Genomic DNA, 13584 nt, shown 5'->3' on the forward strand with positions numbered 1-13584 from the left:
CACCACGCTCTTCTCTCCACCTGCAGCTCAGAGGAAGGCAGAGACAACCTGCAGCACTCAGAGCAAGCCAGAGAATGATTCAGGCCTCTGGATTACTGGTTCACTAAATTTACCACTAGGCTACTGTCCCCTTCCCTTGGGGTCCTTATTGCCTTGTCAGCCAATGACACTCATTTTTCAAAGTTCTGATCCTCTTTTTGTAAACCCATAAATTTAGACAAATAAAAACTGTAAATAAACTATAAAACTGTAAATAAACCAATAAAACTCCAAATAAACCTTAATAATCAAATTAAAATTTGGTTCTCCAGCCCAATTATGCACTCCAGTCCCCGCGGCGCCCACCGGTCACGAAAGTGATCGAGCGCGCCGGCGGACACCGCGTGCTCCAGCTCCAGGGCCACCCGGGCGCGAACATGGCCACGGAAGAGAGGGAGGCAATCCGGCCGGACGACCCCCTTTCAAAGTTCTGATTGGCTCTGGGCGTCATCTCCCCTCCTCCCTTTACTTGATTGGTGCTCTGAGAGGCTGCCACTTCTGATTGGGTATTGAGGAATGTCACTCATCACCTAGGCGGCCACGCCCTGGATTATCCAGCAGTATAAATACTAGGAGTTTGGGGGGTTGGTTAAATCCCAGCTTCTTACTTCAACAAAGTTTAGATTTAGCAATAAATGATAATAATAATTAGGATGGCTTCTCAAGTGCGTCAGAACTACCACAAGGACTGTGAGGATGCTGTCAACAAGCAGATCAACATGGAGCTCTATTCCTCCTATGTTTATCTCTCCATGGTGAGTCTTGTATTTCTGACCACTTCATAGTGGAGTCTATGTAATGTGACTTTACTAAATTCTGTGCTGTATCTAGCCCACCCCTCAATCTATGCACAGTAAATTCATTTTTAAAGCTATAATTAATATAATGCAATTGATCATCTTGTGCATTAATTAAAAAACTGCCTCTCTGGTCCTTGCAGTAACTGAACCATATTCTGAGTATCTTAATGACTCTCTCTTTCCTGGGCTCTTGTGAGTGTGGTGTTGAAGTTTATATTTGGAATACACTCTGCATTCAAAGTGTGTAAATCAGAATTGTTATCCTCACTTCTAAATCACTCCATGGCCTTTCCCTACTTTGCTTTTGCAATGAGGGGATGTAATCTTAAAATTAGAAGTAGCCCATTTAGGAGGGAAGTCAGGAGGTACTTTTTCACAAGGGTGGTGGAAATCTGGAACACTTTCTTTACCTGCTTTCTCCTCCCCCCACCTCCTAGCTGTGGATGCTGGGACAATTGGAGCTTTCAAGACAGATGGTTTTGTTGGGTAAGGGTCTCGAGGGGGATGGAGTAAAGCTACAGGTCAGCCATGATCAAATTGAATGGTGGAGCAGGCTTGAGTGGCTGAATGGCCTACTCCTGTTCCTAATATTCTTAATCTCCTAGTTTTAAGTATCAGTTTGTGCCCTTCTGTCTTTTCTCTAACTCCCTTTGCTTTAATGGTGGTAAATCCTTCAGCCACTTTGACCCTACTCAGGGGAACTCTCCCTTAACTCCTCTGCTTTCCTACTTCTTGACCTTGACCAAGCACTTCAAATTCTGAAGGCTTATGAACCTTTATTCCTTGGTATCTGGTTCTCCTGTGAAATGCCTTGATTAGTGTTGAAGGTGCCAAATTAATGCTGCTTGTGGTAATTTTAGTTCCATGGGATGAATGTAGCCAGTAAGACTCAGACCAGTGTCTCCTCTTTGATGTACTACATGAACTGTGCACTGTGACTAGACTTTAATGGGTTTGCTTCTAATGCCCCTTGGCAATAGCTCTGGGCCAATAATTGTAAGTTACTATTTAATCTGCTCCCACCACCCTTTTCAGGCAGTTCATGCACTTGAGTTTGCTCATGTTGTGTCTTTTTTTTGCCATTTCCATTGGCCAGTTTCCCTATTGCTAGGGGTCAGACTGTCCACTCTACCAGGTTAGTGAAGTAAGTAGGCCTGTGCTAATGTACAACAAGTTCAGTGAGGCTTGAACCCTTTGAAAGAAAGTGAAATCCAGGTTGGCTTTATGTACAATAACCATGATAGGTCTGCTATGAGATACACAACGACTTTTCTGATCTCTCCATAGTCCTATTACTTTGACCGGGATGATGTTGCCCTGCGTCACTTTGCCGAGTTCTTCAAGGAGCAGTCACACGAGGAACTGGAGCACGCGGAGAAACTGATGAAATTCCAGAATCGGCGTGGAGGCCGAATCATCTTGGCGGACATCAAGGTTTGGCTCAATAAACGAGTGACCTTCTGTCTGGATCCCCTCGGACTGATTGTTTCAAATACTTTCTAAAGCAATTGGTTCCAATTTATAACAGGCCAAGTGGGTCCATGACAGAGTTTATACTCCACGAACCAGTTCCCACCGTGTGTCATCTAACCCTATCTGCATATCCTTTTATACACCTCTCCCTAGTACATATCTAGCTTCCCCTTAAATACATCTGTTATTTGACTCCGGTAGTTGTGTTGGCTTAATGCAGTAGTTCTATTTTCTTCTAACACATTGATTCATGGTAAGAGTAGACATTTGCACCCCTAATTTCCTTCAATACTAGTTTGTTTAATCCATTGTACAGTGAACTGTCTGTATTTCCCTTTCCAGAAACCAGCGCAGGATGAGTGGAGCAATGGTCTGGAGGCGATGCAGAGTGCTCTGCAGCTGGAGAAGAATGTCAACCAGAGTCTGCTGGATCTGCACAAACTCTCCACTGAGAGGACTGACGCTCATGTAAGTTCTTGATGCTGTAATGTGGGCATTTGTTAAATTGGAGGTGGTGGAACCTTGAGCCTATTCAAAAGATCTCCATGCCCAATAGCTTTTGTGTTGGTGCTTCTTAGGTTTTTGATTGGTGGGAGCTTGGCCTACTGTGGACATTGACTAGTAAATGTGTCCCAGTGATTCTAGGATCTATGCCCCTATTGTGCAGGAAGTTTAATCTAATGATGCAGTAATTCCATTAATCTCAATTGCACCACTAGACTGTCCTGCAGTCCAAGAGGATTAAACACTCAGGGGAAAGCGAGGATGTTCCTTCAAATCTGCTGCTGGACATAACTAGTTTCCCTCTTTTTCCAGTTGTGTGACTTCCTGGAGACCCACTACTTGGATGAGCAAGTGAAGATGATCAAGAAACTTGGCGATCACATCACCAACTTGAAGAGACTGGGAGCCCCTGAGAATGGCATGGGAGAGTACCTGTTTGACAAACACAGCCTGGCGGAAGAGTGACTGAAGTGACTGCAGGGATGAAGCCTATTGTGTTTAGTATTTGTATTTATAATTGTGTGCGAGACTCCTGTCCTGTAGGGAATGATGGCTTGTGACTTTGTACAAGAGCTGAGACCTGGGCTCTTAATGTGAAATGTCACTAACTGTAAATAAACTGTTCAATATTGGACTGGATTTTGACTCTTTGTAAATTTTAGTAGTTTTTGTTCCAGTTAGCATAACTTGGTGACATTTCCAGTATTACACTAGGCTGTGCAGCAATGTTGTCATGGGATTCGGTCATAGAATGGTTATAGCACAGGAGGCCATTCGGCCCGTTGAGCCCGTACGGCTCTCTGCAGGAGCATTTCAGCTCATCCCACTCCCCCACCCTTTCTTCCTGTAGTCCTGCAATTTTTTTCTTTCTGGTATTTTCTAGTTCCCTTTTGAAAGCCACGATTGAATCAGCCTCCACCACCCTCGGGTAGTGCATTCTAGATCCTAACCACTCCCTGCATAAAAATGTTTTTCCTCAGGTTGCCTTTGGGCCTCCTGTCAATCACCTTCAATTGGTGGCCTCTGGTTCTTGAACCTTCTGCCAATGGGAACAGTCATATGAATTTTTTTTTTGCTGCTGTAATTTGACTATATTTAACTTGGATATTCAGACACAGGTTGAAAGATCTCCTTTCAATTGTAGGTATTTCTTGCAAATACTTCAATCTTGTGTTGCAAACGAAGGGCAATGATTCAGCATCCACAGTGCTCTGGGGTAGAGAATTCCAAAGATATCTTACTAGGAAAGTGTGAATACCCTATTGGGCTTTGTTCTGGGACCCCTCTCCTCCCCCACCATGGTTGACCAACCTGCCAACACTCATGGTCTTGGGTAAGGTATTGAAGGATGAGGAATCCATGTGGAATTGTATTCCCACAAAATATAATCCTTCTGGAAGGAGTAAATGTATTTCATTAAATGAACAAAGTACAACCCCCAAGTTAAATAGATACTTTTCCTGAAACTCTTTTTCCCCCCTCCCTGCCTGTTCCATCAATGTATAAACCCAATACCAGCAGCTCCTCCATAAATGTATTGATTGGTATTCAGGCCCATTGTGCAGTTCATACCAAATAGCAATCATCCTTTCCAAATCCTACTGCATCTCCATTTGTGTCCTTCACCCCCAGGCATAGATTCAACTGTTGATGCTGAAGCTGCAACACGCCAGTGTTTACACGCTAATTTAGGAACTTAGCTGAGAACTGCACCGGCTGCAATGAAATTGCCATCTTCAGCCATTCCAAGTTGATGTCTTTGCATCTCTGAGGCATTTCTGGGGTATCGGAGACCCCACATTTCACACGACGATGAGCCACAATTCTACGAGTCGGGCTGAGTTTGACGGCTTCATGTTTCAGACAAAACAAAGTCTTCAGCTCACTCGATGTGAAAAACTTTACAGGCGCCCAAGTTTTAAGAATTACATTGAATTTACAGCACAGAAACAGGCCATTCGGCCCGACTGCTCCGTGCCGGTGTTTATGCTCCACACGAGCCTCCTCCTGCCCTTCTTCATCTAATCCGATCGGCATATTCTTCTATTCCTTTTTTAGCAAACTTCCCCTTAAATGCATCTCTGCTCTTCGCCTCAACTACTCCATGTGGTAACGAGTTCCACATTCTAACCACTGAAGAAGTTGCTCCTGAATCCCCTGTTAGATTTATTAGTGACTATCTTATATTTATGGCCGAGTTCTGGACTCCCCCACAAGCGAAAGCATTGCCTGCCTCTGTTCCGCGGCTATGTTCGCGCCCGTGTGGCCCTGGAGATGGAGCACGCGGTGTCCGCCGGCACGCTCGAGGCCTTCCGAGACCGGTGGGCGCCGCGGGGACTGGAGTGCATCGTCACCCCGGCCGGTATCATTCTAATCTAAGTTGATAAGCCTTATTTGACGTTTTCCTTAAATTTGCAGATAAATTGTACAACCAAAAGGAGGGACAACTGATCCCTGGCTGATGTTACTTTAATTTAAGTTGATAAACTTTACTTGACATTTTCTTAAGCTGCAGATAAATTGTGCAACCACAAAAGACCACAAGTGAAAGCATTTTCTTTCCATCTACCTTATCAAAACACCTTCATCATTTTAAAGACCTCTGTTAGGTCACCCTTCAGCCCTCTTATTTCTAGAGAAAAGAGCCCCAGCCTGTTCAGTCATTCCTGACCGATATAACCTCTCAGTTCTGCTATCATCCTTGTAAATCAAATTTCCACCTCCTCCAGTGCCTCTATATCCTTTTTGTAATATTCTCCTCAGAGCAGAGAAGGCTAAGAGGAGATTTGATAGAGGTGTTTAAAATCATGAAGGGTTTCGATAGAGTAAATAAAGAGAAACTGTTTCCAATGGCTGAAGGGTCGATAACCAGAGGACACAGATTTAAGATGATTAGCAAAAGAACCAGAGGCGACAGGAGGAAAAACTTTGTTACACAAGGAGTGGTTAGGATTGGGAATGCGCTGCCTGATGGGGCGGTGGATACAGATTCAATAGTGGCCTTCAAAAGGGAATTGGATAAATACTTGAAGTAGAAAAAATTCCAGGTTCCTGGGGAAAGAGCGGGGGAGTGGGACTAACTGGATTGCTCTTTGAACGAGCCGGGACAGACTCGATGGGCCGAATGGCCTCCTTCTGTGCTGCGCTATTCTATGATTCTATGGAGACCAGAACCGTGCACAGTACTCCAAGTGTAGTCTAACCGAGGTTCGATACCAATTTAACACGTTGAACTCGGGTGCGGTTCGGCTGCAAGCACTCCCCGCACTGAGGTCAGAACGGCACTAATGGTAACTGTTTGCATCTCACAAAATCTATGAGGTCGACGTTCACCCCGCTCCGTGCCGATACATTTCCTACAGTCTGACTACAAAGAAGCACAGCCCTGGTAGCAGCTCCCCGAGTGACGGGCTAGAAAATACACAGAGAAACATAGAAGATTGGAGCATCAGTCGGCCATTCGGCAACTCGAGCCTGTTCAGCCATTTAATGAGATCATGGCTGATCATCCAAATTCAGTACCCTGTCCCTGCTTTCTCCCCATATCCCTTGATCCCTTTAGCCTCAAGAAATATATTCAAATCCTTCTTGAATATATTTAATGAATTTTCCTCAACTGCCCTGTGTGGCAGAGAATGTCACAGGTTCACCACTCTCTGGGTGAAGAAATTCCTCCTCATCTCAGTCCTAAATGGCTTCCCACTTATCCTTAGACTGTGACCCCTGGTTCTGGACTCCCCGCCATCGGGAACATGCCTGTTTTTCTGGAAGAGAAATTTCTGTCTTTACATTCGAAGGGATTGTGTGATGGGGAGAAATATTTAATGGAAAGTCAAGCCTCATGGGTCCCGGTTCTACAGAATCTGAAAATGTGAAATGAATAATACTCTGGTGTATGTTCCATAACACACAAAGATGTTTCCAATCAATTGATTCCATTTTTAGAATATTAATTCACGGGATGTGGGCGTCGCTGTCAACGGCCAGAATGTATTGCTCGGCGCGAGTCGCACTGGAGAAGGTGGGGGTGAGCCGCCTTCTTGAACTCCGTGCGGTGAAGGTACTCCCACAATGCTGTTAGGCAGTGAGTTCCAGGATTTTGACCCAGCGACGATGAAGGAACAATTGTAGGAAAATTCATCGATAGCGAAGGATGATTCTCAGCACCTTGAGCTTTTGGAAAGCAGCAAATTGTCATTTAATTCAAATGAGAGCATCAAACAACGAGAGACTTTCCGATTTGAAGAAGGTCAAGGAACCCAAAAGCAATGACATCACCGAGACTGATCTCCCAAACCTGCCGGTTTTCCATAGCTCTGATTGGCTCTGGGTCTCACCCCCTCCTCCCCCACACACCCTCTCCTTTGTTAATTGGTGCCTGGATTCAGGAAAGATTCCTGATTGGCTCTCAGGGATTGTCAATCATTCCTTGTTTGAATGCAGGCTGTCCCAGTAGTATAAATACAAGAGCTTGAGTTAGAAAGGGTTAGTTTTTGAACTTTCTAGGTGCTAGTGAGCAGTAATAGTATAACAGGAAATAGTGAAGATGGCCTCCCAAGTGCGTCAGAACTACCACAAGGACTGTGAGGATGCTGTCAACAAGCAGATCAACATGGAGCTCTATTCCTCCTATGTTTATCTTTCCATGGTGAGTCTTGTATTCCTTGTTGCTGTATTCTTAAAAGCTGGACATTCTGTAGTTCCATGAACTGGCTTTCAACTATATTTCTCTTGACTTCCTTACCTGGGGAAGCAATCTTTGAGCAGTGAGTACTTCAGGGTGAGCTTGTTGTGTTGATGGCCTGCTCCTTGTAGCAGCTGCACTCTGTTGAGCAGGTTTAATATATGGAACTAGCTCAGCTGCTGCCTGAGTTTGTAACAGAAGAGCACAAACCTGGTCAAGTGACTGTTGGTGCTTGTTGATATGAAACAAAGTTCAGTTTCAGTGGGGTGACTGTAGTGAGTGACATGATGGCAGGTCCTCACTAGCTTTCTCTTTAACTGGAAGTGAAGTTCTGGGAATTCTGGTGTTGAAGCCTTGTTCACTGTGCCTAGATCTCTTTGGCTACAAGGCACTTTGGGAGGTAGTCAATGAAGTCACCTGTTATGTGGGAAATGCAGCAGCCAATTTGTGCACAGTAAGCTTGCACAAACAATGAGTCATCAGATCATCTGTTTTGGTTGAGGGATAAATATTGGCCTGGGAATCTGGAGAGAACTCCCCTGTTCTCTGAAGTAGTGCCTTGAGATCTTTCACATCCACCTGAGGACAGACAGGGCCTCTGTTTAACATCTCATCTGAATGACAGGAAATAGAGGAGGGACTACTTATCCAGCAGTAGAGTTTAGTTTGACTGGTCATGAAATATAATCCTGAACTGTAGTTTATAGTTTTTATTTGTTGGTTGACTGTTTCATCCTGGTTCTTGGGAGGAGAAGCTGGCCAACATGTTCAGATTAGTGAAGTGAATTGCATTTTGCTAGTTAACCAATGGTATCTTCAGGATCAAGGGAGAAGCCAGGGACAGGGTACTTGTTTGGATGATCAGCCATGATCTCACTAAACGTTGGAACAGGCTCAAGGGGCCGAATGGCCTACTACTGCTCCTATCTTCTATGGTTCTATCTATTTTTGCAAGATTAAGAACTCACTAGCTAACTAGGGGTAAATATAATCTTGCATTGTATATGAAGATCTAGGTCTGATGAAGCTGTTTAAAATTCTCTCCACAGTCCTATTACTTTGACCGGGATGATGTTGCCCTGCGTCACTTTGCAGAGTTCCTCAAGGAGCAGTCACATGAGAAACACGAGGATGCTGAGAAATTGATGAAATTCCAGAATCGGCGTGGAGGCCGAATCATCTTGGAGGACGTCAAGGTTGGATTCAATAAATGAGTGGCCTTCTGTTGGGTTCCCCTTGTTTCCAATACTTTCTAAAGCAATTAGTTCCAATTTGAATCCATGGTTCTGGTGGCTTAATACTGTCATTCTATATTCCTGTGACACATTGGTTCATGGTAACATGGATTTCTGGCTGCTTTTCACCCCTGTTTTCCTTGTGCTGTCTTGTGTCTTTTTTGTTTAATTCATTGTAAGTGAACTGTGACTTTCACCTTCAGAAACCAGAGCAGGATGAGTGGAGCAATGGTCTGGAGGTGATGCAGAGAGCTCTGCAGATGGAGAAGAATGTCAACCAGAGTCTGCTGGATCTGCACAAACTCTCCACTGGGAGCACTGACCCTCATGTAAGTTCTTGGTGGGTTTTTGGGTATGTTGGAGGTGGTGGAACCTTGCTGTCCTTGAGCCGATTCAAGAATCTAAATGCCCAATCGCTTTGTGTTGAGGTGTCTCCTGGGTTCTTAAGGGGGTTGGGGTGAGGATGGGACAGTTGGCCTTATGTGGACATTGAGAATAAGTGTGTCGCAGTGGTTCCAGGATCTAAGCATCTATTGTACAGGAATTACTAGATCATTTGAGCAAATTTACATCATCTCAATTACACCACTTGACTATCCTCCAGTCCAAGAGGATTAAAATCCCAACTCTAGAGGAAGTGGGAGGAGCTTGGATGTTCCTTGATATCTGCTACTGGCCATAACTAGTTTCACTTTGTTTCTTTTCAGTTGTGTGACTTCCTGGAGACCCACTACTTGGATGAGCAAGTTAAGATAATCAAGAAGCTTGGAGATCACATCACCAACTTGAAGAGACTGGGAGCCCCTGAGAATGGCATGGGAGAGTACTTGTTTGACAAGCACACCCTGGGGGAGAGTGACTGAAGCTTATTGTGTTCAGTACTCGTGTTTATATAATTGTGTGGGAGACCCTGTCCTTCAGGGAATGATGGGTTGTGTGACTTTGTACAAAGAGCTGTGAGACCTGGGCTCTGTAATATCAACTGTCACTAACTGTAAATAAACTGTCCAACATTGGACTGGATTTTGTCTCCTTGTAAATTTGAGTGGTTGCTTATTTTCTGATAACATTTGGTTGTCTTCAGACAAGAGCTACGCTGGGCTGTGTCCTCTGAGATGGTGTGCGTTGGCGACGTATTTCTTCCACCAGCTGCACGGCCTCAATTACGCCACGCAGCTCCTGTTTGTGAAAGTGGGCGGCATGCGTGCCAGCCTGCGGGAGCTGCCTGTCTTCTACCAGGAACTGCTATGGGTTTGGAACTACGTCGCTTCCAGGCGGAGCTCTTTTCTTCCCCCCCCCCCCCCCCCTCCCCCTCGGGAGCAGCGGCTCTCCTTCGGGAGCCGTTGCTCAGGAATCCGCACCTCCACGACCGTGGGTTCGGGTGGCTGGCGGAGCGCAGGGCTGTGCCTGGCAAGGTGACCAGAGTCAGGGATCTGCTCGATGGCGGAGGAGCGGGCTGGATGGCGCCGGAGGAGCTGGCGCGGCGCCGGTCCTGGGCCAACGTCCGGCTCGTGGTCCAAGCCATTGAGTCGGTGAAAGTGGCACTGGGCCCCGGCTTCACTAGGTGTATCGAGGCGGCTTGAGCACGTGGGGCGATCCCGTCCGAGCTTGCCCCCGTTCAGACGGAGTTCCTAATCGGCGCCCGGCCCCGAAACTCCCCTCGGAAACCGGCTCCTCACAACTTGCGCCGTCTCGAGGAAAGATCCTCCGTGCCTTTTCATTCCGTGCGGAGGAGTTTTCTGTACGGGCTGCTCCTGCGCAGACACCACTTTGCCGTCTGCGTCTGCCGTCCGGACACGCCTTGGCGTGGCGTCTTGCTGACCGGCGGTGGCGGAGGTCCCCAATGGAGGGCTCTCTACGCGGGAGTCCTCCCTTGTTCCATCGGGGACTTGGCCTGGAGGGTGTTGCACGGAGCGGTCCCGTGCAATATGGTTTTAAATAGGTTCACGGACTCCCAGGCCGCCTGCATTTTTTGCGGCCTGGAGGAGTCCGTGTTTCACGTTTACATAGAATGTGAGAGGTTGCAGCCCCTCTTTTCATTACCTGAAGAGGCTGCTCCTTGATTTTTGGTTGCACTTCAGTCCCACGCTCCTGATCTACGGTCACCCTTGTGGGCCTGGCTAAAAAAAGCAATCAATTGGTCCGGGGGGTCGTTCAGCCGGATTGCCTGCCTCTCTTCCGCGGCCATGTTCGCGCCCGGGTGGCCCTGGAGATGGAGCACGCGGTGTCCGCCGGCACGCTTGAGTATTTCCGCGACCGGTGGGCGCCGCGGGGACTGGAGTGCCTCGTCAACCCGGAAAACCAAATTTTAATTTGATTTATGTTTCAGTTGAACTTTTGTTAATTTACAGTCAAATTTGTTGTTGGTCCAAACTAAAAGAGTACACTGGGCTGTGTTTACACAGAATGTGAGGTGGCAGTCCTCCTTTCATTCATTATGTGAAAGGAGCTGCTCAATTTTGGGTTGCACTTCAGTCCCACGCTCCTGATCTTCGGTCACCCAGTGTGGAGGGAGCAGGCAGATGAGAGGACCTTCTCGGAGGACTGCTCCTGGGCCTTCCCAAAAAGGCCATTAACTGGTCCAAGCAGCGGGCGGTTGAGTGTCGTTCGGCCCGATTGCCTGTCTGTCTTCCGTGGCCATGTTTGCGCCTGGTTCTCCCTGGAGATGGTGCACGCGGTGTCGGCCAGCATGCTCGAGCCCTTCTGTGACGGGTAGGCACCGCAGCGACTGGAATGCATCATCGACCCCAGCAACCAAATTTTAAGTTTCATTTGATGTTTTAAGTTGCAGACAATTTGGTTAAACACCCAATCTAGTCTAGTAGAATTATCCTAATTCAAATCTGGGAGTTCCAACTGGCCTTTATGGGATTCTTTTCTTGGTGAAGATCATTTCTGTTGGTGGGGAGGGGGTGAAGAACAATACTCTCTTCATGGAGTCCCATTGGCTTAGAACCACACTGCACTAGGTTCCTATGGCTAAAGCTGCCACTTCTAAGCCTAATGGAGAGTTGGAGAATAGAGCAAGGTAACTATAGGATAAACAATTAGAGACGTGGTCACAGTGTTAGAGCTTTATCTGAGTTTTGACCTTGGGTGAAAATCTGAGGTTATTCTCAACATACCTGTATCACATGAACACGTGTGTCAGTCCACTAGTCCCACTTTTCCTTACTTCATCTTTCATTCAATAGTGTTAGACCTTTGATGTGCTTTCTTAGCCTGTTCCTTCCTGTTGATCCCACAGTGTTGTGGTCCAAACAGGAACACAAGGTATCCATGGAACCCCAGCACCGTCCTTCCCTGACCAGATTGAGGGAAACCTCAGTAACTCTCATCTCAGAATGATTTACTGGACTTCCTGTTCCACCAGAGAAGATTCACCAGTCTCCTCGCCTCTTTCCATTTGTACTTTCCTTCTCGACAGTCAAACATCAAGAGAGATTAATCACTAAAACAAGTCTATAACAGATAGTCTCTTCACATCAGTGGGACAAAGTCTACACAACCAACACTACACACAGTGATTGCCAGCAACTGGGTCCAGGCAGCAGAGGGTCGTTCGGCCGACTGACTGCCGCTCTTCCGTGGCCACGTTCGTGCCCGGGTGTCCTTGGAGATGGAGCACGCGGTGAACCCGGCACGCTCGAGGCCTCCTGCGACCGGTGGGCCCCGTGGGGACTGGAGTGATTCATCACCCAGCAACCAAATTTCAACTTAATTTGTTAAGTTTCACTTAATGTTTTGAGTTTAGTTAGTCTCTTTGTTTATGGGTTGCTCAAAAAGAGTACACACAGTGATTGCCTCTCTCTTCCTGCAATCCCCCCAATCCCGTCAGCTTAACTCAAACATCCTTTCCCCGGCGGATAGACCAGACTTACCCCAGTACATGTCAAATACATGGAATGTACTCGTGCAAAAGGTCATATTTAAAACATTACAAAAAACACACATACACAGTTAACCATCATTTAAAGCTGGCATGAATCTAATAATGGGGGTGAGGCGGACCTACAAATACAAAGGGATCGGGATAGGTGGGTGGAAAATGGCATTTAATGTGGGAAAATACAAAAGAATGAGACTAGGGAAAAGAAAGACTTGCATTTCTATAGCGCCTTTTACGACCACCGGACGTCTCAAAGCACTTTACAGCCAATGAAGTACTTTTTGAAGTGTAGTCACTGTTGTAATGTAGGAAATATAGCAGCCAATTTGCACACAGCAAGCTCCCACAAACAACAATGTGATAATGACTGGATCATCTGTTTTTGTTATGTTGGTTGAGGGATTAATATTTAAAAAAAAGCACAATTTACACTTCATCTAGAGCCATCCTTTGTTTCTTAACCTGTCCCATTACCATCTCCCTTTGCCTTGAATATCTCTCAATGGCCCAGTAATTCGGGTCCAAATGCGTGAGTACGGTCTGGGTACTCACGCATCTGGCCGGTGGAAATGCCGGCGTTCAGGAAGCACCGCGCATGCGGGGAACGCCGGCATTTCCAGTCCTCTGAACGAAGGGGTTCAGAGGCACAGCGCGCGCAGCTGCACAGGCAGCGCGTGCGCAGTGAAATTCCCTTTTTTTTCCCCAGAGTTGCGCGTGTGTAAAGGCCTCCGATATTTACACACGGAAAAACCACACGTAAGTACTTAGTTTTTCAGGTAAGCGGTCTATTAATACAATTTAGATTTTTTTTTTCCACAGGTTTGTAATTTTTAAGAATTTACAGTAAGGTAAGTTTAGTTTTAGCCCCGATTTTTTATAAAAATTTTTTTTTCAAATTTTAAAATTATTGTTTAAAATAGTTTTTCATAGTTATTTATGGTTCATTTAAGTATTGCAATG

The 13584-nt window shown here is 46.1% G+C and overlaps 2 protein-coding genes across 2 annotated transcripts; both read left to right on the forward strand.

Moving 5' to 3' along the window:
* Positions 1-621: 621 nt before the first annotated feature.
* Positions 622-3455, forward strand: LOC147110235 (ferritin heavy chain A-like). Its single transcript, XM_086004134.1, has 4 exons — positions 622-794; positions 2127-2273; positions 2655-2780; positions 3129-3455. Exons 1-4 carry the CDS (start codon positions 675-677, stop codon positions 3279-3281), a joined length of 546 nt encoding a protein of 181 aa, XP_085860260.1. The 5' UTR covers positions 622-674; the 3' UTR covers positions 3282-3455.
* A 3889-nt stretch (positions 3456-7344) lies between these two features.
* On the forward strand, positions 7345-9775 carry LOC147110236 (ferritin heavy chain B-like). The gene is made up of 4 exons (XM_086004135.1): positions 7345-7464; positions 8550-8696; positions 8939-9064; positions 9443-9775. The coding sequence occupies exons 1-4, from the start codon at positions 7363-7365 to the stop codon at positions 9596-9598; spliced, it is 531 nt and encodes a 176-aa protein (XP_085860261.1). The 5' UTR covers positions 7345-7362; the 3' UTR covers positions 9599-9775.
* The last annotated feature ends 3809 nt before the right edge of the window (positions 9776-13584 follow it).

This window comes from Somniosus microcephalus, chromosome 12, assembly GCF_052327205.1.
Source record: "Somniosus microcephalus isolate GS21.2 chromosome 12, FLI_Smic_1.0, whole genome shotgun sequence".
In the NCBI taxonomy this organism is placed as follows: Eukaryota; Metazoa; Chordata; class Chondrichthyes; order Squaliformes; family Somniosidae; genus Somniosus; species Somniosus microcephalus.

Bases quoted from the DNA above. Each gene is read 5' to 3' on its own strand.
- LOC147110236 (XM_086004135.1), top strand. From the start codon at position 7,363: ATGGCCTCCCAAGTGCGTCAGAACTACCACAAGGACTGTGAGGATGCT. The intron at 7,465-8,549 runs GTGAGTCTTGTA...TTCTCTCCACAG, and splicing joins CCTATGTTTATCTTTCCATG to TCCTATTACTTTGACCGGGA. The intron at 8,697-8,938 runs GTTGGATTCAAT...TTTCACCTTCAG, and splicing joins TCATCTTGGAGGACGTCAAG to AAACCAGAGCAGGATGAGTG.
- LOC147110235 (XM_086004134.1), top strand. From the start codon at position 675: ATGATAATAATAATTAGGATGGCTTCTCAAGTGCGTCAGAACTACCAC. The intron at 2,274-2,654 runs GTTTGGCTCAAT...TTCCCTTTCCAG, and splicing joins TCATCTTGGCGGACATCAAG to AAACCAGCGCAGGATGAGTG. The intron at 2,781-3,128 runs GTAAGTTCTTGA...CTCTTTTTCCAG, and splicing joins CTGAGAGGACTGACGCTCAT to TTGTGTGACTTCCTGGAGAC.